Source organism: Cavenderia fasciculata (assembly GCF_000203815.1).
Source record: "Cavenderia fasciculata unplaced genomic scaffold Scf_EUAJFUG02HR96I-5, whole genome shotgun sequence".
NCBI lineage: Eukaryota > Evosea > Eumycetozoa > Acytosteliales > Cavenderiaceae > Cavenderia > Cavenderia fasciculata.
In genome coordinates this window covers 3,312,970-3,338,300 of record NW_004457624.1, presented here as the reverse complement: position 1 = coordinate 3,338,300, position 25,331 = coordinate 3,312,970, and the positions used below count along the sequence as shown (strand labels likewise).

The 25,331-nt window shown below is 33.8% G+C and overlaps 9 protein-coding genes across 9 annotated transcripts; 6 read left to right on the top strand and 3 right to left on the bottom strand.

Moving 5' to 3' along the window:
- Positions 1–469: 469 nt before the first annotated feature.
- Positions 470–4,292, top strand: DFA_12334 (uncharacterized protein; the record flags this gene model as incomplete). The annotated part of the gene is made up of 4 exons (XM_004366021.1): positions 470–2,595; positions 2,673–3,204; positions 3,278–4,152; positions 4,238–4,292. 4 exons carry the CDS (start codon positions 470–472, stop codon positions 4,290–4,292), a joined length of 3,588 nt encoding a protein of 1,195 aa, XP_004366078.1.
- Positions 4,293–4,351: 59 nt separating this feature from the next.
- mrps10 (ribosomal protein S10) lies at positions 4,352–4,759 on the top strand (the record flags this gene model as incomplete). The annotated part of the gene is made up of 1 exon (XM_004366020.1): positions 4,352–4,759. The coding sequence occupies one exon, from the start codon at positions 4,352–4,354 to the stop codon at positions 4,757–4,759; it is 408 nt and encodes a 135-aa protein (XP_004366077.1).
- Positions 4,760–5,128: 369 nt separating this feature from the next.
- DFA_12332 (uncharacterized protein) lies at positions 5,129–8,179 on the top strand (the record flags this gene model as incomplete). Its single annotated transcript, XM_004366019.1, has 4 exons — positions 5,129–5,146; positions 6,356–6,418; positions 6,845–7,813; positions 7,895–8,179. 4 exons carry the CDS (start codon positions 5,129–5,131, stop codon positions 8,177–8,179), a joined length of 1,335 nt encoding a protein of 444 aa, XP_004366076.1.
- A 71-nt stretch (positions 8,180–8,250) lies between these two features.
- Positions 8,251–10,209, top strand: pufA (RNA binding protein; the record flags this gene model as incomplete). The annotated part of the gene is made up of 1 exon (XM_004366018.1): positions 8,251–10,209. The coding sequence occupies one exon, from the start codon at positions 8,251–8,253 to the stop codon at positions 10,207–10,209; it is 1,959 nt and encodes a 652-aa protein (XP_004366075.1).
- A 485-nt stretch (positions 10,210–10,694) lies between these two features.
- Positions 10,695–11,328, top strand: DFA_12330 (uncharacterized protein; the record flags this gene model as incomplete). Its single annotated transcript, XM_004366017.1, has 3 exons — positions 10,695–10,784; positions 10,899–11,080; positions 11,178–11,328. 3 exons carry the CDS (start codon positions 10,695–10,697, stop codon positions 11,326–11,328), a joined length of 423 nt encoding a protein of 140 aa, XP_004366074.1.
- A 150-nt stretch (positions 11,329–11,478) lies between these two features.
- DFA_12329 (Ancient conserved domain protein 2) lies at positions 11,479–13,633 on the bottom strand (the record flags this gene model as incomplete). The annotated part of the gene is made up of 2 exons (XM_004366016.1): positions 11,479–13,383; positions 13,508–13,633. 2 exons carry the CDS (start codon positions 13,631–13,633, stop codon positions 11,479–11,481), a joined length of 2,031 nt encoding a protein of 676 aa, XP_004366073.1.
- A 330-nt stretch (positions 13,634–13,963) lies between these two features.
- DFA_12328 (uncharacterized protein) lies at positions 13,964–15,449 on the bottom strand (the record flags this gene model as incomplete). The annotated part of the gene is made up of 3 exons (XM_004366015.1): positions 13,964–14,452; positions 14,530–14,743; positions 14,836–15,449. 3 exons carry the CDS (start codon positions 15,447–15,449, stop codon positions 13,964–13,966), a joined length of 1,317 nt encoding a protein of 438 aa, XP_004366072.1.
- A 230-nt stretch (positions 15,450–15,679) lies between these two features.
- Positions 15,680–17,770, bottom strand: DFA_12327 (uncharacterized protein; the record flags this gene model as incomplete). The annotated part of the gene is made up of 1 exon (XM_004366014.1): positions 15,680–17,770. The coding sequence occupies one exon, from the start codon at positions 17,768–17,770 to the stop codon at positions 15,680–15,682; it is 2,091 nt and encodes a 696-aa protein (XP_004366071.1).
- A 1,064-nt stretch (positions 17,771–18,834) lies between these two features.
- DFA_12326 (uncharacterized protein) lies at positions 18,835–25,262 on the top strand (the record flags this gene model as incomplete). Its single annotated transcript, XM_004366013.1, has 12 exons — positions 18,835–20,905; positions 21,542–21,656; positions 21,887–21,988; positions 22,161–22,295; positions 22,391–22,507; positions 22,574–22,645; positions 22,723–22,794; positions 22,881–23,134; positions 23,224–23,350; positions 23,437–23,816; positions 23,906–24,307; positions 24,379–25,262. The coding sequence occupies 12 exons, from the start codon at positions 18,835–18,837 to the stop codon at positions 25,260–25,262; spliced, it is 4,731 nt and encodes a 1,576-aa protein (XP_004366070.1).
- Between the last annotated feature and the right edge of the window lie 69 nt (positions 25,263–25,331).

Here is a 25,331-nt window from a genome sequence, read left to right as displayed (position 1 = left end):
CAAGTTTGGAAATCAATCATTTATTTTAATTTCTTTTTTTTTGATAAATTAAAAATTTAATTTAAAAAAAACCTAATAAATAATAAACCTAATCTATTCTTTCTACTCTACTCTCTATGTCTCTCTGTTGATCAACCCTTCTAAACACACTTAGGACACAAGACTAAAAACAAATTAATATTTGGGGGGTATTTTGAAAATAAATAAATTTATATTTTTTCTATTTAATTTGTGGTTTTGTTCTCAGAGAGTAAAAAAAATCTCTCTCATATGTCATTTTTACAAAGTACTTGCTCAAACTCATAGAAATAAATAGAAAACAAAAAAAAAGAAAGAAAGAAAGAATAGAAGGAGAGAGAGAGAGAAGAGAGAAGTAAGTGTGAGTGTAAGAGCAAAGAGTAAGAGATAATAATAAGAGGAAGGGAATACTAGTATTTTAAAAGTAATAATTTAATAGTTTTGGGACTGAATGACATCGTTGTCATCATCGGTAGTTGGTGGAATCATGCAACCTGAACTACCAGTAAATGTGTTTTGGGATCTAGAGAATTGTGCAGTACCGTCGTACATGAAGGGTATACACGTGGTCAATGCAATCCGATCGTTTGCACTACAACGTGGTGTGCTCAAGAATATATCGGCATTTGCCAACCTCAAACTCATCAAAGACGAACTGCGATCGAATCTGCAAGAGTGTGGTGTGTTGCTGCACGATGTGTCTCGAAACAAGTCCAATGCATCTGATATTGCCATCCTCGTCGAAATACTAAAGTTGGTCATTGACAACAAACCTCCGCATTGCATTGTGCTCATTTCAGGTGACAGGGACTTTTCAAACGTTCTAAACACCCTAACGTTTCGTCGATACCAAGTATACCTCATTCATTCGACTCATGCATCCGATGTCCTCAAATACAGTGCCACTGCATCCTATGAATGGTTTAGTTTGTTAAAAGGTGCCATTAAAGCACCTTCTCCAACTTCCCCTGTATTGTTATCTTCATCCCAACAACAGCAACAACAACAACAACAACAACAACAACAGTATATTAATACTCAACCTCAACAACAACAACAACAACAACATCCAATTCATCATCAAAGACAAATATCGAATAATAATCATCAACAACAACAACAACCCTTTACTTTAAATACTTCTCATAATGTAATCAATCAATATCCTCCTCAACAACAACAACAACAATATATTAATACTCAACAACAACCTCAGCAACAACAACAACAATTTGTAAATCATACCCCAAATAAACAACAACAAAATCAACAGAATCAACAAAATCAACAAAATCAACAAAATCAACAAAATCAACAACATCAGCAACAACAACAACAAATTCAACAACAACAAATATTGCATCAACAACAACAACAACAACTGCAGATGCAGCAGCAACAACTACAATATCAACAACAACAATTTCAACAGCAGCAACTGCAACAACAACAACAACAACAACAACAACAAATTCAACAACAACAACCATCACAAACTCCAACTCTAAACTCACAATCACAACAAATTCAACAACAACAACAACCAATATCACAATTAAATTCATTTGGATCATCAGATGATATTGATCAAGAGACAAGAGAATCCAACAATATAGATTCTAGAGAATCAAGTGGTGAAAATAGTGGAAACAGTTCACCAACCAATACAACCATTCTTCGTAGTCTAAGCTCTGAGAAAATATTATCATCTGGTGTTGTTGTTGTTGTTGGTGATGAATCAATAGAGAATGGTGATAATATTCAAGATGAAAATTATGGTGAAGAATCATTACTACAATCACCCAATGCATTGGTAGTTGGTGATACAAATGAAGAATTTGATTATAATGAAGAAAGTTATATGGGTGAAGGAGACAACTTTGGTGCAGAATATGAAGATGATGATATAGAAGTTGGTTCATACTATAGTAGTAGCTTTGCACCAACCACTACCTCCACCTCTACCACCAATAATAATAATAATAGTAATGATAATCTAATGGATGATCAAGTTGAAAAGGAAATGAATGTAAATGCAAGCATCAATCATAATATTCAATCATTTAATCATTTTCATAAACATAAATATGCTATCCCAAGTAATAATAACAACAATAATAACAATAATAATAATAATCAATCACCATTACCTTCAATACCATCACATTTCCAACAATTACAACAACAACATCAACAACAACAACAGCAGCAACAACAACAGCAGCAACAACAACAACAACAATCAAATCATCATTTTATTAATCAACAACTTCCACCATTACCAATACAACAACAACAATCACCACAACAAAATAGTAGTAGTAGTATCAACTTTAAAGATATTTTTCAATCAATGTTTATTAATAGTTCGTTACCAAGTCAAAATCTTTCAAGTGTACTTTATGTATTCTTTCCATTATTGGAGTTACTAGAAAGAAGTGAAACCAAGAGATTAACCTTTTCAGAAATTGGAATTAAATTACAATTTGTTAAACTTGGTTATCCAAAATTAAACAACTATCTCTACGATGCTCAAGCTCTTGGACTTATTGTTACCAAACAAATTAGACAAATTCAGTATGTATAAATAGGATCATCATTATTTGTTAATAGAGTAGTACTAATTTTATTCTCTCTCTCTTCTTTTTTTATAGTTGGGCATTACCAAAATATCCAGTAAATTCAGAAGGATCTACAAGCAACAATAACAAAACATTGATAGATTTATCAAAGAATTTCCAAAAGATAACATCACATTTATTACAAACGTTGGAAAGTTTAAGAAACGACTACTTTAGACCAACGGAATCACAAATCATAAAGAGAATGAAAACATTGGATCTGCCATGCTACCACTTTGATGTGTTGTTGGTACCATTGGCTCAGTGTTATCCATTGCTCATTGAAGGTGAAAAGCCAACACGACTCATGTATCCTCCAACGGGTCGTTACGAAGGATTGGACCCATCTAGTCCAAACCCCGATTACTTTTCTCCGCATACTTGGAAATTGCTAGAGGATTTCTTGCGTTCAGTTCATCCAGTCTCTAAAAATGGTAGATATGGATTTGCACTATTCTTGAAAGAATCAGGACCTTCTGAACTCCGTGAAATGCCTCTAGCCGTAATCACCTCAATGGTTGAATTATCTTTAAAGAAAAAATTATTTATTTATAAAAATTCAAATGTAAAAAAAGAAAAAGAAAAAGAAACAAAAAAAGATATATTTTTATATTAATCTATTTCTATTTCTATTTTAGTTGTATACAAATTTTGAAATAGAATCACAACCACAAACAATATTAAATCAAGATGAAATAGCAAGAAGAGATTTATTAGATTTAGAAAAGGACGTACATCATTCAAACGACAACAATAGCGAATTGGTTCAATCGTCAAAACAAAAATACGATGAAGATTTAGTACCGGTTTCTTTTACTTGGCCATATAGTGGCCATGTTATTCAATTGACGGGATCATTTTTCACGTGGGAACAAAGAGTCTCACTGAGCACATCATTGAATACCTCTCCTCAAGTAACTGGCTTGTTGAGAACTGATGAGAAACGATCAGAGAACAATGGAAACAATCAAAATGATAATGGAATTACAACACTAACAACTAATACAAATAATATTAATATTAATAATAATAATAATAATAATAATAATAATAATGGTAATAGTAATAATAATAATAATAACAATGGTAGTAACAATAATAATAATACTATTGAAAATAATGAGAATTTGAATAATTCTGGTCAAAATCAAAATAATTCAAAGGATGATTTAACAAATAGTAAAGATAATAATTCTACTACCAACCAAAATAATAATAATAATAATAATAATAATAATAATACTACCAATTCAGGAACATCAACCAATAACAATAATAATAATGGTATTTTAATGGTTAATGTTTCTGGTGGTGGTTATGTTGGAGTGTCAAACAACTCTTCCAACAATAATAATTCCAATCACAGTGATAGTTATCCATCTGTCACACTCCATCTCGTTCCTGGTAGGTATGAGTACAAATTCATTGTTGACGGTAATTGGGAATACGATCCTCAAAAACAAATATCAACAGATGACAATGGTAATATAAATAATGTCTTAAATGTAAGAAAGTAAATTAAATAAATCAAACTTTATAAAGTTATACTTTAGTATCCAAAAATTTGGAATGTTTTTTTTTTTTTTTTTTTGTAATAGTTTTTTGCGCAGATCATCAGAACTTTTGAACGAATGTGTTTATCTCGAACTATAGTTGTTGATCATTACATTGTATTACTTTAACTAATATAGATTTAGATTAGATAGATAGAAATGTCATCAGCAGCAGCTATTACTCAAACAGTTGTTGGAGCTGGTAGAAAGATTGTCAGCTTCCAATTACAAGGTATCGATCGTTCGTTACCATACATTGCCAAGAGAATTGCTTGGGCTGCCAAGATGGCGGGTATCAACACATCGGGTCCATCAACCCTCCCAACCACCTACAAGCAATATACTATCAACAAGTCACCACATGTCGATAAGAGATCTAGAGATCAGTACGAAATCAGAGTCATGAGACGTGTCGTTCAAATCGACGCTCCTCTTGAAGTAGCTGACAAGTTTGCAAAGTTTGTTGAAACCAAGCTACCACCTATGGCTTCAACTGTCGATATCAAGATTGTTGAAAAGCGTTATGTCCCAGCTGAAGAACTTTATTCAGGAAAGAGAGTTGCTTAAAAAATCAATCATTCAATCAATCAAACATAATAATAACAAATCAATCAATCAATAATAATAATAGACAATACGAGTCATCATATATCATCACAAACAACAATACTTGGAATATAATGTATATGGTTACATATCATATATCATGGTTGGAAAGTAAACTAAAAACGAATCATTGGAATCAATCACACATCTGTTGCAATGATACACAAACAAAACAAAACAAAACACAGGCCTTTGTAAATAATAAACAAGTAATACGAATAATCAAAACAAAACTCTGTACTACATTCATTCATTCATTCATTCATTCATTCATTCATTCATTCATTCATTCATTCATTCGTTCATTGTCCAATGATGTTGATGATGATGATGAATGATGGAGGTAACGTATACTTTGGTAAGCGACCTGGGATCGATGTAACGTTTAGATGTTCAACTCTCTATTATTTTTTTTCTCCTTCTTTTGGAATATCTCGGTTAATGATTTTTTGTCGATTCGTTCGGTTTTTGTTGCCCACCCAACAGCAAAAGCCACCACATAAATCTGATTTATCATCGTTGCGAAGTACGAACTCTATCTCTATTTTTTTAATTTTTTTTCAACTTGGTGTTTTTGTTGTTGGGTTGGGCAAAAACAACACTGACAGCCGAGGCCAACTCGATGGATTCCTCGTTTTTCACTCCTCTTTTCTATTTTGTCAACATCTTTTCCTTTTCTCTCTTTTTGTACTTGTATTCTAGACCCAACAACCAATAACATAACAACAACAACAATAATACCAGCATAGTATAGTAGTGCGTATTAAATTACAAACCATACTTGCCAACATATCACAACAACACACAAATCAAATCAAAACTATCGATCCATTCATTTCATCTATCCACCCTCATCCACACGCACACAACCACCACCACACACACGAGCGAAAGAAAGAAGAAGAGTTGATTTGATTGACATTACAAAAAAATCAATCATCTGACCAACATTGATCAACCAGAGAGCAGAGAGCAGAGATAAAGAAAGAAAGAGAAAGAAAGAGAAGAAGAAGAAGTTCATTACTTTACTTTATAGTCAAAATATAATTGTAATAGTTATATATTTACACATTCACATCTTATCTATATATAATCATTATTTATTTATTTGGCAGTATTAGCAACAAACAAACAAACAAAGTCCATTCATTCATCTCAAACGTTTGTTTCATTCATTTTTTTTTATTTTTTATTTTTTTTATTTATTTTCTATTTTTCTTTGCTTTCCATTCCGCAACTCTCTAAAACTAACTATATCCGCATTCTGCATTCAGTCAGTCTAGTCTAGTCTCTCTCGTTCGTCTGTCAGTTTAATTAATACAGTCAGCAGAAGCAGCAACTAGTAGTAGATTCTAAACTAAAAGAGCAACAAAGAGAAAGAGAAAGAGAATAAGAGAAAGAGAGAACATCAAAAAAAAAGAAGAAAGAAAAAGAGCACACTCCTCCTTTTTTTTTTTTTTTGCATTATCATATCCATTTACATTAGTATCTATCCATCTATCACATGTTTATGTTGTTTTAATTGTTCATTCATTTATTTTTATTTTTTTTGTACAGTATTTGTCGTACGTAGTTTGTAAGAGAGAAGAACCAAACAAACTCTGCGATTGTAAACTTGCTGTATATTTCTTTGTCATATATCTATCATACCCGCCGCATTATTATACATATATTACACACAACACACACACACATACCACCCTTAAACCAAACAGATCAACGAACGAATCGTACTATAGAAGAAAACAGACAACAACAACGACAACGACAACAACAAGATGGACCCAAATCATTTCTCTGGATTGGGAGATGATTTCAGCAATGGGATTGATCTAACGAAATTGACTATCAAGTCTCGATTCGACCAAACTATCTCTAGGAGTAGTTCGGCTCCTCCTATCATTCCAGAAGAGGTATGAAAAACAAACAAACAAGAACAAACAAACAAGAACAAACAGACAAACAGTGATATTAATATATACTTGTTTCTATCTATCTATCTATCTATCTATCTATCAATCATATCTTTGTCTATTTCTTTCTTAGGAATTCCAACAACAAGATTATACCGAGGCAATATCACCACAGGATCCAAGATTAGATATTCATTACTTTAATTATTATTATTCACAGAGACCACTTGATCCTCGTTTGCCACCACCACTCATTTCACCGTACCAAGCTGCGCTATATAACAAGAAGCAACAACAATTCCAACAATATCAGCACCAGGATATCAATGCTTATGAGCAAGACCAACAAAATCAGTTGCCTCTTCCTCCTCACCAACAGCAACAGCAACAACAACAACCACACTACTATCAACCAACTCCACAACAACAACAAAGAGGTGGAGGAATAGTAGAACGTGATCATCAACAACGTGATCAACATCCACGTGAGCAACGAGAACACCAACAACAACAACAACAACATTCACGTGATCAACGAGAGCACCAACAACATCCACGTGATCAACAACAAAGAGAACCTCAAAGAGATCAACATATCCAACAACCACAACCACATTATCATTCAGATGTCCATGAAAAAGAGATTGCAATCAAAAAACCTCATCCTTCACATGCTATTGGACCAGCAAGCATTCTCAGACAACAAAGTCCCGACATTGTCTTGAATAATCATAATGGTGGTGGTTCTCAAGGTTCCAGTTCGGGAGGTTCACAAGGAGGTGACTCTGTCTCACTCGACTCTGCTGGAGGTGCCAAGCCAAAGTCTTTGGTCGATATGATCCAACAGGATTTCCCACGTACCCCTTCACCAGTCTACCAAAAGGCTGCCCTGGTCGACCCCAAGTCCCACCAACGTCGTCGTTCTCAAGCCAACCTCGACGAACCCCCCACTTCGACATCGGCTTCTTCATCGCCACAACAATCCTCGTTGCTACAACAACAACAAAAAGGTTCGTTTAGTCAAATCAACGATCCCATCATCGAAAGTCAATTGGATTTAAATGGTAATACTTATAGAGATTATGAAAATGAATATGAACATGTAAGATCTTAAAAAGATAAAAAAGAAAAGAAAGAAAAGAAAAGAAACAAGAGTATTGACTGATTGGTTTGTTTTTTTTAGGAGGATGCAAATTATGCTTCTTATGGATATTCTAATAATAATAACATGTCGACTGGAGTATTGGTGCCACACATGTATCCACCACAAATGGTTCAACAACAAAATGGTGGAGGTCAACAAGGTGGAGGAGTTCAGAGTCATATGGGAGGAGGTTATGGTAAACAAGATAATAGACGTCATCATCAACAACAACAACAACAATCTCATATGAATAATAATAATAATATTAATAATATTAATAATAATAATAATAATATGATGACGCATCAAAAGGTGGAGGAATGAAAAGAGGTGGTGGTTATCAACAACAACAACACTACCAACAACAACAACAACAACATGGTATGAACAACAAAATGGATAATTCCAAGGACCATTACATGATGCAACAACAACCTCATCATCAACAACAACATCATCATCACCAACAACAACCACATCCACAACAGCAACAACATCGTATGCAACAAGGTGGATACCAACAACAACAACAACAACACCATATGCCACAACAACAATCGATCAATGTTAATAATAATAATAATAATAATAATCAAAATAATAATTATATATATAACGCACCACCACAACAACAACAACAACAGAGAGGCATTCCACGACCATTAGATGATATGTCAAATAAACAACAACAACGTAAGCTTGGATCATCCCCTGGCGTTAATCCACCAATCTTGTTAAATAATCAACAACAAAACCACCCGAACTATAACAACAACCAACAACAACAACAACCATTCATGAACCCATCAGTGCAACAACAATCATATAAACAACAACAACAACAACAACATTCGAACCTTGTGAATAGTCAAAACCAACCAAATCATCATCATCAACAACAGCAACAACATCATATGGATGAATACTCAAATATGATTCCACAACACCAATCTCATCAACAACAACATCATCACTCTGGTCCACAACATCACCAATCAAATCAATCTCAACCACAACAACAAGGCAATAATTCTCATCACCATCATCATCATCACCAATCAAATCAACAACAACAACAGGCACCAACACCACAACAACAACCTCAACAACAACAACAACAACCAACGGTCACTGTTTCTCCAACCTATTCTTCGGTTACTTCACCTCCTACAACTGTTGTTGTAAGTCCATCACAACAAGTCACACCACCACCACCACCACCACCAGCACAACCCTCAACAGTTCCTCCAACTCAATCATCTCCTGCATCATCTGCATCTGCATCATCTACTCAATCATCTGCATCTGCCTCTGCATCAAGATCACAATTACTTGAAGATTTTAGATCACAAAAGATGAAACTTGAACTTGTTGACATTAAAGGCCATATTGCCGAGTTTAGCAAAGATCAAGTTGGTTCACGTATCATTCAACAAAAGATTGAAAATGCCAACGCCGAGGACAAGCAACTTGTATTTGACGAGGTTATAGTGGCCGTGCACTCTTTGATGACCGATGTATTTGGCAACTATGTGTTGCAAAAGTTCTTTGAACACGGAAGCTCTGACCAAAAGCGTATCCTTGCCGAGAAGCTAAAGGGCAACATTCTTTTACTTGCATTGCAGATGTATGGCTGCCGTGTCATCCAAAAGGCCATAGAATCGATCGAACTCGACCAACAGATAATGTTGATCCAGGAATTGGATGGCCACATTGTACAGTGCGTCACCGATCAAAACGGAAACCATGTCATCCAAAAGTGCATCGAAAAGATCCCCACCAACCTCATCCAGTTTATCATTGACTCGTTCAACGGACACATCTACCACCTGGCCACACATCCCTACGGATGTCGTGTCATCCAGCGCATACTCGAACACTGCTCCGAGCAGCAGGTGGCGCCCATCCTCGAGGAGCTGATGCGTTGCGCCGTCTCGCTCGTCCAGGACCAGTATGGCAACTATGTCATCCAACACGTCCTCGAGCACGGCACGCAGTCTGACAAGTCTGCCATTGTACAGAAACTTCACAACCAGGTCTACCAACTGTCGCAACACAAGTTTGCCAGCAACGTCATCGAGAAGTGTGTACAGTACGGCTCTACCGCCGAACGTGCCATGATCATCAACGAGATTCTCGGTGACCAGAGTGGCACCACTTCAAGCGCCATGCTCAAGGTTCTCAAAGACCCCTACGCCAACTATGTCATCCAAAAAATACTAGACATTGTAGACCAGTCCCAACGTGAGATGATCATCCAGCGTATTCAACCCTACATTGCTACCCTTCGTAAAGTTACTTATGGTAAACATATTATTTCTAGAATTGAAAAGATTTCTACAAATATGAATTAAAAAATAATAATATAATGTACACACATCTTTCCAACCAAAACAACCCAAACAACATTACATATCTAAATATAAATTAACAAATAACAAAAAATAGATTGCACATACCATCCTCCTACACATACATCACATATAAAAAAGATACTTTTTTTTGGAAAAAAAAAACTAAACAAAAAAAAAACTAAAAAAGATATAATATACCTTTCAAAAAAAAGATATAAATTTATTTATAAATAAAAAATAATAATATTATTCGGCTCGTATAAAAGTATTAAGGATATTTATATTTATAATGGAAATCCCTTTTTTTTTTGATGGCCAAATAAAAAGTTCCAATGTTGAGACCCACATCGAAAACAAAAAAAATCAAAAAATTGGCCCTTCTCAATGATTCATTCTGTGTTTGAACATCCATCATCGTAATCACTTCTGACTTTTTATTATTATTATTATTACTTATCATTGTATATAGATATATAGATAGAAAAATGTACGAATTATCATCAAGTGGTTTCGATATAACAATGACATTGTCATTGGTCATAACAGGTGGTCTTTTAGCTGTCATTGTTTATGAAGTAAGAAGAATGAAAGATCAACAAAATGGTGGTGTGGTGAATCATCAATCATCACATCAATCTACCTTTATAGATATATATTAATCAATACTTCTTCTTCTTCTTCTTCTTTAGTTATTATTATTAACAGATTTAGAGGGAAATGATATAACCTCTATAGATTTTTGCAAGAGATTTAACAAGTTTGTTCTTCCAGAGTATATCATTCAAGGAATTTGTACTGTTTGGTATCTTTTAACATTTAGATTTGTCGTGTTTATCTTTAATCTTCCTGTATTGTATTATCATTTCACAAAGTATGTTAAAGTTTTAAAAATAGAAAAAAGACACATGTCATATGATCACATCTAAATCTAAATATAAATATACTCACTTATTATTACGATTATTTAGATATCAAAATAGATCATTCAAAGTTGATCCAACAAAGGTTTATTCAATGACTTCAAAGATTGGAAATCATTTAATGTTGAAATTGGTATTTTACATGGTTATGTTCTTTGTTTACTTGTTTATCATGTTGTTTTGTTTATTCTCTGATTAATCATAGGTAACAACAACAACAATAGAGTGTAAACTTTGTTCCAACATATAGAATATATAAAATCATATAGATAAAAAAGAATTGTAATTTAAAAAAAGAAAAGGATTATATATATATTTATATATGTAGATATAAATATACATGAATTGGTTATTTATTTTTTAATATGGATATTTTAACATTATCTTCATCGTCATCATCTTCAGATACATCAGTTTGACTACTACTAGTATTATCATTATTATTTATCAAAATACCAGTAGTGGTGGTAGATGCTATACTAGTATTATTGTTGTTGTTACTACTACCACTTCTTTGATGATGATTATTTTCCTTTACATTAAATGATTGTTGTGGTCCATTACTTAAATTATTATTTGATATAGATGTTGGGGTGGTTGATGTTGTAGTGGTGGTAGGAGGTGATGGAGTATTATTATTATTATTATTATTATTATTATTATTTGGTCTTGATATAGAACTAGATGGGATAGGAGATTTTGTAGTTGTTGAATTTAAAGAACCACCATACGGAGAAGAAGTTGGACTATGAGTATCTCCATCACTAAAAGTATTACCTTGGATTGGTTTGGTTCCACCCAAGAGATAGGTAGTGGCAGTTCTATCTGGTTCTGGTTCTCTTCTGAAATTAAATACATGTGAGCTGTACTCGTCGGTGGTGAGTTTGACGGCATTTTCATAGGCCACCTTGCTGATCTTGACGAGTTGTGCAGTTTGTGAAATGATGCGGGCACTAAAGTCTGGCACAAAGTGGTCGTTTTTGAGTGCGTTCAAACCCAACGTGGTAAAGGGACCACCCTCGCTGACAAAACCTTCGCTACCCGAACGGATCTCGAGCTTACCTTGGAGCACAATGGTAAAGTACTCGTCGGCAACACCTCTATTGTAGATGAATAGGTCACCCTTTTTAGGCTTGTCCACGTCGAGCACGAGTGTGCCTTTGGTTGCGAGCATCTTTTGGAAGGCGGCTTCGGACAGCAGTTTGGATGAGAATTCGGGAAGACTGCCCGACAAAAAGTTGTAGATGGCGACGATTTGTTGGGGAGAGAGTTTGCTAGAGTTACGTGGGCCGTGAAAACTGTTGATGGCACGGTAATCCATACCGCCACGGTTCTTGTCGTTGGAGTGGTAGTGATCGCTTTCGTCGAGAATCTCGTCTTGCAAGATCTCTTCGAGCACGTCTTCGAGACAGATGATACCGAGGTTCTCGTAAAAGGGGTCGCCGTCACCTTCGTTGTTGACACGGTGCACAACGGCCATGTGACTCTTGCCCGTCTTGAACTCGGACAACATCTGGTCGAGTGAAGTGTCGTGCCATGTCTTGAGCAGCTGGCGGTGGTACAACCCCATCATTGTCTTGAGTGGCACGCTGTCCTCGGGGTTGAGCAGTACGAGGTCACGCATATACAGACACCCGATAATGTTGGAGCGTTCGTGTTCGTAGACGGGCATTCTCGAATGTCCGTTCTCGAGAATCGACGTCATCGTCGTGTAGTCGAGCTTGGTTGAAATGTCGAGCATAAAGACGCGGTCCAACGGTGTCATGACCTGCGCCACCTTTTTCTGCGAAAAGTCCAATACACCCGTCAAGAGGGTGACGTCGCTTCTCGACACACCACTCTCTTGAGTGTGGATGCTATGAATGTCCAGCAGCTTCTTGAGCTCTTTACGCGAGTAGATCGTACCCATTTCACTGCCCAAAAAGAAATCGAGTGCCTTACTAATAGGGAAGGAGAATGGGAAGAACAAAAACATAAACAAATATACAATCCAGATGGTGTGTGCACCTACAGCCAGAGCGTGACGCGAACATGCAGCCTGTGGAATAATCTCTCCAGCCACCACAATAATACCAGTCGAAATGATGAAACCAAGGAACCCACTTGTCATGTCGGCCATGAGAATCGACAACAATGAATTGACACCCACATTACCAAGCAGCAACGTACACAATAACAAATTGCCTCTTTGTCTTACTGGATAAATTTTTCTTGCATATTTACTTTCTAATGGTGTACCACTAGCTATTACAATCTAAAATAATAGAAAAATTAAAAATAAATTAGATAGAGATAGAAAGATAGAGATAGATAAGATAGAGATAGATTAGTAAATCTATTCATGTGTTTATATATTCTTTTATTCATTTTAAATTTACCTCTAAACCTGTTATATCGAGTGATAAGAGACCTAGTGTCAGACCTGCAAATAGACCTGACAAAGAAACGAGAAATATAATTCCGGCCCATTGGAATATATAGAATCCAGCGTTATGATCCGTCATTTACTTCTCTCTACAATCTCTTTGTTTTTTCTTTGTTTTTCTTCTTATATTTAATATAAATAAGAATAGTTAATAATAATATTAAAAATCAGTGTATTTAACCTCATAAAGTAGTTTGGCTTGGTTGCTCACAACTTTGAAAACCAAAAAAAAATAAAATTAAAAAAAAAATCGGTGGGCTTCCTTCACAGGGGTGTCCAATTTTGGTGCCCCACTCAAGATGAGACTGGTCAACTTTTCGTTCGCTTTTATTAAATTAATTTATAATAATTGACCTCTTAAAAAAAAAAAAAAATAACATCTTATATTTATTTGTTTTCGAGCTACTTATTAGTAGTTGTAGTTGTAATAGTTATAGTTATCAGGTACTTGTTGATTTTGTTGTTGTTCGTTTGATGAGGAGAAACATGAAGGGATTGGATTAGTACCTCCTATTGCATAACCACTTGCAACATTCTCACAAGCAAAATAGTTTGGTTGTGTGTCGTCTTGGTAGACTACACTGTCAAATGTAATGTTGATCATTGGGTTGGTGGCACTTCCAATGATGAATCCTGTTCGTTTGGCTGGTCCTATCACTGTAATGTTTCGAAGTGTGAAATTGATATAACTTGCATTGGCTGGCATATTGCATTGTGCCAATGGGTCAATAGGCCAACAAAGAGAGCAAGGTGCCGGTAAACATAAATCTACATTGTCAGATTGTTGTGCTGGTCCAATCCAAATACCTGTCTCTGGTTCTACCATTACAATGTTTTCATATAATATATCTGTAATCAATCCATCTCCTCTAAACTTGGCATAAATTCCTTTATATGTCTAAAAAAAAAAGTAAACAAAGTAAGTAAAAAAAAAAAGTAATATATATATATATTATTATTATTATTGTTTCATACCTTATACATATAACAATCACGGAATGTTATATTTCTAACAGTTGATCCACCGATAGAACCAATAGTTAAACCAAGTCCACTTGCATTGACTCGTTCAATCAACATATTCTCTGATCCATCTTTGATTGCAATACAATCATCTTGATTCCATACTGTACAATCATGAATCCAAACATTTCTACCTGTTACATCAAATCCGTCAGTATTAAATGCTCTATAAACAAAAAAGAAAAAAGAAAAAGAAAAGAAAAAGAATGTAATATAATTAGTTTAGTTTAGTTTAGTTTTTTTTCTTCTTTGTCATACTCTAAATTATAAAAGTCATGACCATCATAATCATTACGACGATTAGATATATGTGATTGACGAATCTCTAAACCATCAACATTGTAAATCCATACAGTCCAGTATGGAGAATTTATAAATACAATATTCTCTAATAGGATGTTACTAGAGTAACCCAATGAAAGCATTCTAGGTCTGTTCTCGTGATACTCTACATACCCTAGTAACCCCCACCATGCTTCTCCTTGTCCATTTAGTATTCCTTGGTAGGTTGATGTAAATGTTACATTGTTAAAGTTTGAAAATTGAAAGCATTCCAATACATTGCCACTAGCATTCCGTGGCCAAGTATGAGTGTTGTCTGTGAATACAAGTGTACCTTCGAACCGTAGTACTACAGACTCTAGATTCTGTGCAATGATACCACCAACAAGATAAATCGTTTCATTTGGGAATACCAATTCATCAAATGGTTGTAATCTATTCATTGTTTCATTCAACAATGCTCCATTCTTCCATGCTGTCGAAAGTGATGAATCATTTGGAATACCTTGATATTCAATCACTTCTCCATTTGACACAAGTAATAATAATATTGAAACTATTAAAAAGATTAAATAATTATTATCTTTCATTATTATTAACTCTTCTTCTTATGTTTTGTAAATTTGACAATAATAACCTGTTTATCTACTCAAGCAACAAAACAAAAAGAGAGGATAAATATCCGACAATGACAGATATTTAAATATCTTGTCGGAAATGATTGTTATTGTTGGCGTGCGTGAAATTTCTTTTTTGGTTTTTATTTTATTTAATTGATTTGTTAATTATAATTATCCTTTCTATCTATCAATCTATCTATCTATTGATTAGTTTGATACCATGGATTTTTAATAAAATGTGGAGCTGAATAATTTTGAGTTGATGGATTTAATCTCCATTTGGTGTAGGCATACATTTCAACAAAAGGTGTTGTGAAAAAGTATTCTTCATCTTGTAATACCTGATCATGGATGATTGGATCGGATTTGAGTTGGTTGAATGTTGATTGAAGAATGTCAGATGAATCTTGAATTAATTCTTTTTCCATCGTCTTTGATTGTCCAATCGTTCGAAGGTGAGCAAATACATGCATCAGTAGTTCACCAACATGTATAAATATTTGAGCTCTTTTTTGTGTAAAGTCTGTTTCAAATTGAGAGTTTGTGATTGATGATCCTTTCATTGAGCTATAGTCAATGTTTTGGCGATCTAATCTCTCCGGTAGACAACGAGGACAATCCCAATCTTTAAAGATAATCTTGACAGGTACACCTCTATCGATAATGACATAGGTGTTTTGGTGGTGGGATTCCAATGCTACTCCATATTTTGTAGACATTATAATATAAAATGGGACAAGTAGTTGAAGGTAATGGTTCATCCAAACACGAATAGCTTCGGATGTAGTTGAGATGTGTTGGTTGGTTTTTAACTGATCGACAAATTCAAAGAGTAGTTCTGTACCTGATATTGGTGAGATATTTAGTAATGCAGGGATAGATACTATTTGTTCAGTTGTTGGGTCAGTTACAAAACAATGTAAATTTTGTCTCCACAATGATGACAATTCAGCATTCTTGTGTTGTTGTTGTTTTTCTCCTTGTTGATTGGTGTCGTAGTAGTATATTCCCATGAGATCCTTTACAAAATGTATTTTTGTTCCAAATCCATTCCCTCTTTCTCTCTTGAAAATATCATCCAATATTCTTGAAAACTGTGGACCAGTGACACAATGTGTATGATATAGATTTCGTACAACGTTGGTCAATCTAACGCTAAACGAACATTTCAAAGCTGGTAATGTACCAAGTGACGATTGTGGTGATTCTTTGCTTTGCAGCGTTAATGATCTAACCGATACCAATGGTTTGGAGGAAATGTCCGATGACACTGACGATGGAATAATAATCAATTCATTGTTTTCAATATCTTGATTGAATTGGGATAGGACTGGTTGAGATAATTGATAGGGATGTACTAAATTTAAATAATAATCTTGTAATTCCAACCCAATCATTTTAAAATAGTCTCTAACCTTTTCCTCTACACAAGGGAACAAATTGAAAATGAATTGGTTTGGACATGGTTCTTGTTGATCGTCATATGATTTGAATCCTCCTTTTGATCGATGAATTGCGATGAGTCTTGGATCGACTGTACCTCCAAACTCTGGTGAGTAACTGATGACTTGTTCAACCGACAATCCAACCTTACTCTTTACAAAGGGGTGAGTTGGATGACCACGACGATGGAATTGTTCGTAAAACACATGACTATACGATGGATCTTGTTTCAACATACTCTCAATATACTCTGGTACCGACTTGCAATTCATCTTGGTAATCTCTTCTTTTAGTGACTCCATTCTTTCATTTGACAGTACCTTTGACAAAGCCATATTGACCCAACAATTATCCAAGTCCTTTTCAAATTGTTCGTAACCAGTTGTTGATTTACCAAAGTATTTCTCCAATACCGAAACCAACCCCGAGTAATTATAGATGATTTCTGTTTGAGTACATGATGATGCTTCATCCAATTCGATTGGTCCAAATTCAACAACTGCAAACTTTTTTGTCTTGTCCAATGTAAATCTGTCCAAACAATAAAGATCCTTGATATGAAATTGGAGCTGTACCGACAATGACGACAGTGATGATGATGATGATGAGTCTGGGTCGTTTGGTTTAAAGTTGATTATATTTTCACCTTGAACGAGTTGGTATGGTTCACATTCAAAAAAGTGTTCAGTCAGAATAACGTACAACAGTCTTGTAACAATCTCCCAATTTGCATTCTCTAATTCCAACTGAAACGATTGTTCCAAATGACTATGATTACTTTTAATGTATTGTAAATGTTCCACCAATATTGATTCATCTTTTACATTATTAAATATGATTGTTTCCATCTTTCTTTTTTTTTAAAAGAATAAATAAACAAATTAATAATTAGTTATTAACCAAAGAAGAAGAATGAAGAGGAAGAAGTTTAAAAAGTAAAGTATACTTTTTTTTTTTTTGTTTGTAATGAGTGTAACTAACTAACATGTACGATTGATTGATTGATCAATCAAACAAGATTGTTGGTTGTGTTGTGCTACTACTGTATTGTTATTGAATACAAGAATTAGTATTACTACTACTACTACTACTAGAGTAAATATGTGGGTTAAAGAAAGAATAGTTACCTTGCTATCTACTTCTTCTTCTTCTTCATTCTTCTTGGTATCTCTTCTTATTGCTACTATCTTGTCACATGATACTTTGTAAGGTGGTACCATCAATCACATATATATGCTGCGCACGCACCAACCATCCAACCAACCAATAGTAGTCATATGAATTTCATATAGATGCTGCTAGCACCAGTGGTAGTGGTATGCAGGGAGAGAGGGAGGGGGTGGCACTCTACTACTATGTAATGCTAATACTTATTAAGCAAAGCTAAGCAATAAGTGGTTGTGGTGTTTTTTCCTTTCACTCTTTCATTCTTTTGTGAAAGGGACAGACTACAACCAACAATTCAATTGTTATATTAATACAGAAAGAATTATTATTGGTGACAATGATTTTAAAAATCAATGACTAAATTTGGTTTGTTGTAGATTACTCTTAAGAGTAAGATGTAATGGTGGTATTAATATTACAATTTCAATTGTGGTCGACTCACTCGCTCTCTCATTAGAGGTCACACTGATTGATTACCTTTTGGGTGTGATGGATCAGTATCACATTGAATGGTGGGGGAGGGGTGAATAGTTTGGAGTCTTTTCCCTAACCCTATTCCATCCTACAAATCCAAATCCTCATTCATTTAATTATAACTGACTGGCAGTTGTTGTTGTTGTTGATTTACAACTTTTTTGCAACTACTATTAAAAGTTATTATATTATAACTACTATATAAAGTTATAATATAATATATTTATATATATTTATATATATATATATATATTTTTTAATAATTAAAAAAATGGATGTATTAATATTTAATGAAGATCTAAAACAGTTATTGTTTGATCATCCATTATTTAAAGATTATATCAACTATATTGAAAAGAATAATCCAGAGTTGTTACAACCATACTATCAAGAATTAGTCAATGGAAATTGGGATTTGGTGTGTCGATTGATCATGTATATTTATGGAGAGAGAATGTTTCATTTTATAGATTCCATTGAATTAAAAGAGGATCAAGTTAATAAATTATCTTGGAGTCTTTGGCCAGATGAAACTGATCCAACAACAAAAACAACAACAAACCAATCATCATCATCTAGAAAAGTGGTTGCAACATTGGAATTTTATATTTCATCTTGTTTTGCATTTGATAGATTCCACATCAACCAAAACAAACCAATTATTCTTTATGAATATTGTATTAATGATGATGATGGTCACCAACAATTATCAAGTCAAACAAACATAGTAGATTGTTTACAAGTGGTTGATATAATGGAGAAATATTATCCATCAAACAAGGAATCATACAACTTGTTTAGAGATGATATTATAAATAATTTGGTCAATATTCCATTATCTTATGTTTACACTAGACCCAAGATGGAAGCAATTAAACAAGAAGCCGGGATTCTAAATTGTCATTCAATTCCAGAATTTATCGAGAAAAAGGTTGCTTTGGGACAAGGATTAGACGTTCAAGTATTCTATGAACAATTTCATGTACGTGGTAGTCCAACTCATATCATGCACAAGATTAAAAGAGGATTTGATTGTCGTCAAGCCATTCAATACTCTCCAGAGTTTTCAAATCCTTTTCCATCGAGAATGGTAGCAATCCATAAATCAATTGGATCATGTACCAAACACATTGATGCAATGGATAGTAACGACTATCTATTCAAGCATTTCCCATTAGAATCTGAACAATTGAAATTGTTTTTCTCCCAGGAGATGAATCTATCGTTGGAATCATACTATATCAACTTTGTACATCCATTTCAACTAGATGATTCCATTCCAACTAAATTTAAAAAGGAGATTGATAGTCGAGAGATTATTATCATTCCAGCTGCTATCACTTCAAAGATTCTATTTAACGCTCTCATTTCATTGAGATCGGTTAATATTAGTGATTTGGAAAAAGTGAATCATTCATATCCATCGTTGAAAATGTCGGTTGGTGTATGTCTCACCAACAAGATACGAAACATGCCACCTGAATGCTTACACTATGGCACGCAGTTTTCAAAGACTCTAGACTCTATATTCGAGTTGGAAAAGGATAATGGATTTGGTACAAAGTATGAATGTGTCAGAGAGTTGTTTGGTATCTACTATAACAGACCTTGTGATGACGACAATCTTTCAAATGACCCAATTGAAAAAGAAAAGAGAACTCTAATGTCAACCATTGTACGAGAAGATATGACCAAATATATTGAAGAAGGTGATCATCTTGTTTGTATACCTGCTCTATTCAACAGATCCCCACTATCCAACAATATTCTATTAATAGAGTTTGTTCAACAATTTCAACAACAATCTTCTTCTTCTTCACCTCTCAACTTACGTGAAGCAATTATTGAATGGTATAAAATCTACTTTAATATGGTTATTCCATTCTATTTGACAATGTTTACCAAACATGGTATTGCATTGGAATGCCATCACCAAAACACCTATGTAGTCATTCGAAGGGGTGTACCCATAAAGATTATCTTTAAGGATTGGGAGTGTCCTCGATTCAATGTCGAACGATTCTCCAACTATGAAGAGTATATGGGACAAGGTCACAGAAACGATAAAAAGCTATCATACTTTTTGAAAAAGATATCGATCCTTATCTTTCATTCAAGTGAGTTTTCAATATCACTATTGAAAGAGTCTAAAAGAATGTTTCCAGATAATCCAATCACCGAGGATATTTTGTCAAGAGAAGCATTCAATATTGCAAAGTCAACACTCGACAAGTTTAAACTTGTCAATCCACAATTGGCCAAGAACGTAGAGCAAGATGAACAATATCTATTTGGTAATCCAACACTTGAAACCTTTTCAATTACCAAATGGAGATTAAATGGTAAATGTGAGGTTCAAACTTTATTATTTAAAAATCCTTGGTATCAATTCTATAAAGAAAATTAAAATTAAATAAAGAATTTATAAATAGAAATTTAGATATATAGTTTTATACTTTTACTATTGTTTTAAATGGTCCAAGTGAACACATTACTCTACTCTTGTTTCTTTCAACTGAAAATGAGAGAATAAGAATAGGGAGATCGAAAAAGTCTCAAATGAACTTGTAAACTATATGTGCTTTGTAATGATAGGATAGCCAAACTCTTTCCATTGCAGTTGATCAACGATCGTTGAGCGGTATATATAGTGCGAGGAGTTATGATATAATTCATTCTGCAGCTGGTAATGCCTATTTTTCAAATTTACATTGACACTTGAATCTTTATTAAAAAGTAAATGAGATTAGTAAAAGAAAAGATTGGTTGAATATCTCTTGTTGATGGGTATGTAAAAATATGTACTGGTTTTTGGTTGTTGTGATATTGGGGAGGCTCTAGTATACACCTTCTAGTGAATGCACAGTCACTTCCTATCGATGAACGTATGTTGACAGTGACTATTAAATACTCATTCAAACAACTTACAATATTAATGAATTTTATAATTCTTAAACACTATGTATTCTATATTATAGTTAATTCAGCGATATGGTTAGGTCAATTATATGGTCTCACTATGACAAATGAAACTGATATTTGTAATAAGTTTACCTGCCAAGTAATAGGATCTGAAAGACATATCATTAAGATGTAAGATTGCGTAAAGCGTGTGTGGTGACCTCAATAGAGACAAGTGATACAGTCGTATTAATATAGGTTGTACGCGTTTTTAGTTCTTTTAATGCGGAATCTGTTGCTGCGCCATTGAATTCAACAATCACCGAATTGGTATTCCCTCTGGTAACACTTATAAAGCTGTATATTTTAAAAGAGTTCGCCATCCTCAATCCACCCAATATCAACCCATTGGATTATTTCAGAGGTCAGTATCCAGAATGTGTATCGATATACATTTATGGTGACACCATGATCACACAAGTTCCAGAGCATTTCAATCAAGCATTTCCGAATCTCATAAATTTGTAAGTATAGATCGCGATCTCGATAGATTGATAATATAAATATCTGAAGTTAAAAAAACAAGCCCGTCTGTATTTATACCCAATTCAATCAATGATGTTGCAGGGATATTGATAGTTCCAACTTGACATCGATTCCAGTATCTTTTAGTTCCCCTACTTTATTGTTTCTTAGATTGTTTTGTTCCAAACTAATAGACTTTGCAATTCCTCCCAGTCCCTCGTTGGTCAACCTACTTCTATCAATATCATACCAATCTAACTATACCCATCGATTCACTCAACAACTATTCCCAAAACTTGAATATATGTAATTATCATTCAAATAGAAAAGGTCCAACCATTCTTTATTCATTATATATATATATTTCTCTCTCTCTCTTATAGATATATATTGCCATTTAGCATTAGTCAAAATCATGGTGTTACCATTCAAGTTGCCTCACCACTCATCTTCGCTTTCAACTCTGGACCTGGTTCCATTAATCCAATATTCTCATATCCAGAATCGATCAAACACCTGTATGTAAACACTCATATATATTGAACACAATTATGAATGATAATAACTAGGAAGTTTTATTTTAGACTGATTAGTGATACCAATCCCTCCTATTCATTTCCAAGGGATTTTGGGTTATTTCCAAATTTAAAGGCTTTGTAAGTTGATTTAAATTTATTCATTCAGTGTCCTAGGATTCAAATTGAATAGAAATTAATACTCATTTTATATTTAGATATCTACCTGATAGTACTGGACCCTTTCCAATTACTGCTCCTCTCCCATCAAAATTGGGTAGTTTATCATAGTATGTAATTTTTCAAATCACTAATTAGCTACTGATCACAGAGTAGTTTATTTACGATATGTTTTGATTCAAATTATTTTATTTAGTTTTGATAGTAACTTGACAGGAACCGTTCCTTCTAATTTCTTGTCAAATAATCCACAACTATCATGGTTGGATTTGGAAGATAATCAATTACTTCAAGGTAGTTTTGGTGAGGAGTCTTGTTATCTTGAAAGACTGGATATTAGAAACACATCAATTAGTTCAGTTCCCGATTGTTGGTGGTGTTATTATGATTATACAATTAACCATTATTTGAGGACAGACCTTACAAAACCTTCTACTATAAATTGTCCTGGTAATTTAAATTACTCTTTAAAAGAAAGGATATTGATCAATATAATTGATTTATTAATCATAATTATCTATTTATCTAAATATCTATAGAACCTCAATTAGACACTAATAGTACTAATGTAATATCTGCCAATCAACGAGTTACAGTGACCGGGAGAAATATTGGTTGGGGTTATGGTCTAGACCTCACAGTTATAGATGCCAATAGAAAATTATAGTAACTATTCAACTTATCATGTGTAGGAAAGAAAAATTAAAACTAGTTTTTAACTTTTGATTATTTTTTTATCTATATTTCAATAGTGCAGATCTCAAGAGTATGAATATTCATATTCCATTGGGTGAGACTCAAAATGTTACTATTCAATTTTCAGCTAAATGGAATAGAACAGTGACTGTAAGAAATATTGAATTTTCAGTATTGAATGTTACAATGGATCTTAAAACCAACCAAGAGGTGATTGTATATTATCAATATGCCGTTTCAAATTATCTACCAAATGTAACTGTTAGAAATGGTTATATAGAATCATTAAAATCAGTAGATACAAATAATTGTACAACTGGATGCAGAGCAGTTTATACCATTCCAAATACATTTAATATTGACGAAATGATAAAGGTAGTTATCTCAACATCTGTGCAATCCCAAACAATTAGATCAAGCTTAATTATTATCAAAGGTAAATACCAGATTAAATTTTCAATCTTTATCTGTAATTAATTAACTTTATTTCTATATTTCCATTCCCCTCCAAATTTAAATTTTTAGATACAATCGTAACATCAGTCAATTTACAATCATCAACTCTTAATTTATTTGGATATTTTGGGATTTATTACAATGAAAATGGTGAACCACAACCAGTCATAGGAAGTGTTTTGATCAATAATACAATCAATTGTATCATTGCAACCACAACAACACCGACACCAACATTTATTAATTGTACACTTGATCAACTACCAACTAGTGGCCCTGCAACTATCTCGGTATCAGTTCGAAATGGAAATTATTCATCATCATCATTATTATTCATTCCATATCCACAACCATCAAATAATGATTGTAAGGATAGAACAAAGAATTGTAATGGCCACGGTACTTGTGTCAATGGACAATGTCAATGTGATCAAGGTTGGGTTGATGATTGTCGTCTCAAAAATGAAAAAGGTAAAATTATTTCAAAGTTAAAAATAAGTAATTGTAAAATATCTAACAAATATTTTATTTATTTATTTTAGATCCAGAAGTAATATTCAAACCAAACATAACATCACCAACATCATCATCATTCTCATATAATGATTTCATATTCTCATTTGATATGATTGAAATTCAAGAATTGGATATCGATGGAAATATTGTCAAAAGATTAGAATCAAATAGTTGGTTGTTGAATGACAAATCAACAAATGATTTGGTGTCACTTTCATATGATCTTGTGAGTCATCAGAATGACAGTGAATATTCATTGCTCAATGTCACATCGATCGTTGAATTCTCAAATTCATCTCGAACCATTCAATTTGGTGATGACTTGATTCAATTGGGTGCTGGATCAATCAAGATTAGTGTCAATATTACCAACTGGCCATTCACATCGGTACTATCGAATCTTCGAGTATTATTCTCAACCACCATCAACAACGAACAATCAATAGTTGGATGTGATGACTCTGTCAACACGATTGAATCATTCCAACAATCAAGCAACGATGACAGTATTCAATACTTGAGAGTAGTCAAAGACAATGTTCAATTCTTTGGTCGATTCATTGATTATTGTCTGTCGGATGGCCGAAAAACCTATTCAAAGACACAACTAATCAACACAACTGTTATCGATCAAGACAACTCTATTGCACTGATAGGTATCAGTCTTCCACAATCACAAATATCGATACTCGATCCAGATTTCAGTGCATTGGTCATCAATCCAGATAATTATGGTAAATGCAGTTCCGAATCAGACAACAAATGGAAAATGATTGTTGGAGTGGTTGTTGGTGTTGTTGGAGCTGTGTGTGTATCGGTCATCATCTTTGTCATTGTCAAGAGAATCAGACACCATATGATTCTAAATAGTAAATCAATCAAGATGGATACAATCAATCAAAGAACATAAATAATTTATATCTCTATCAAGTCAACCAAGAATTGTTTTCTCTCCGATCATGATGGGGAGGAGAAATGG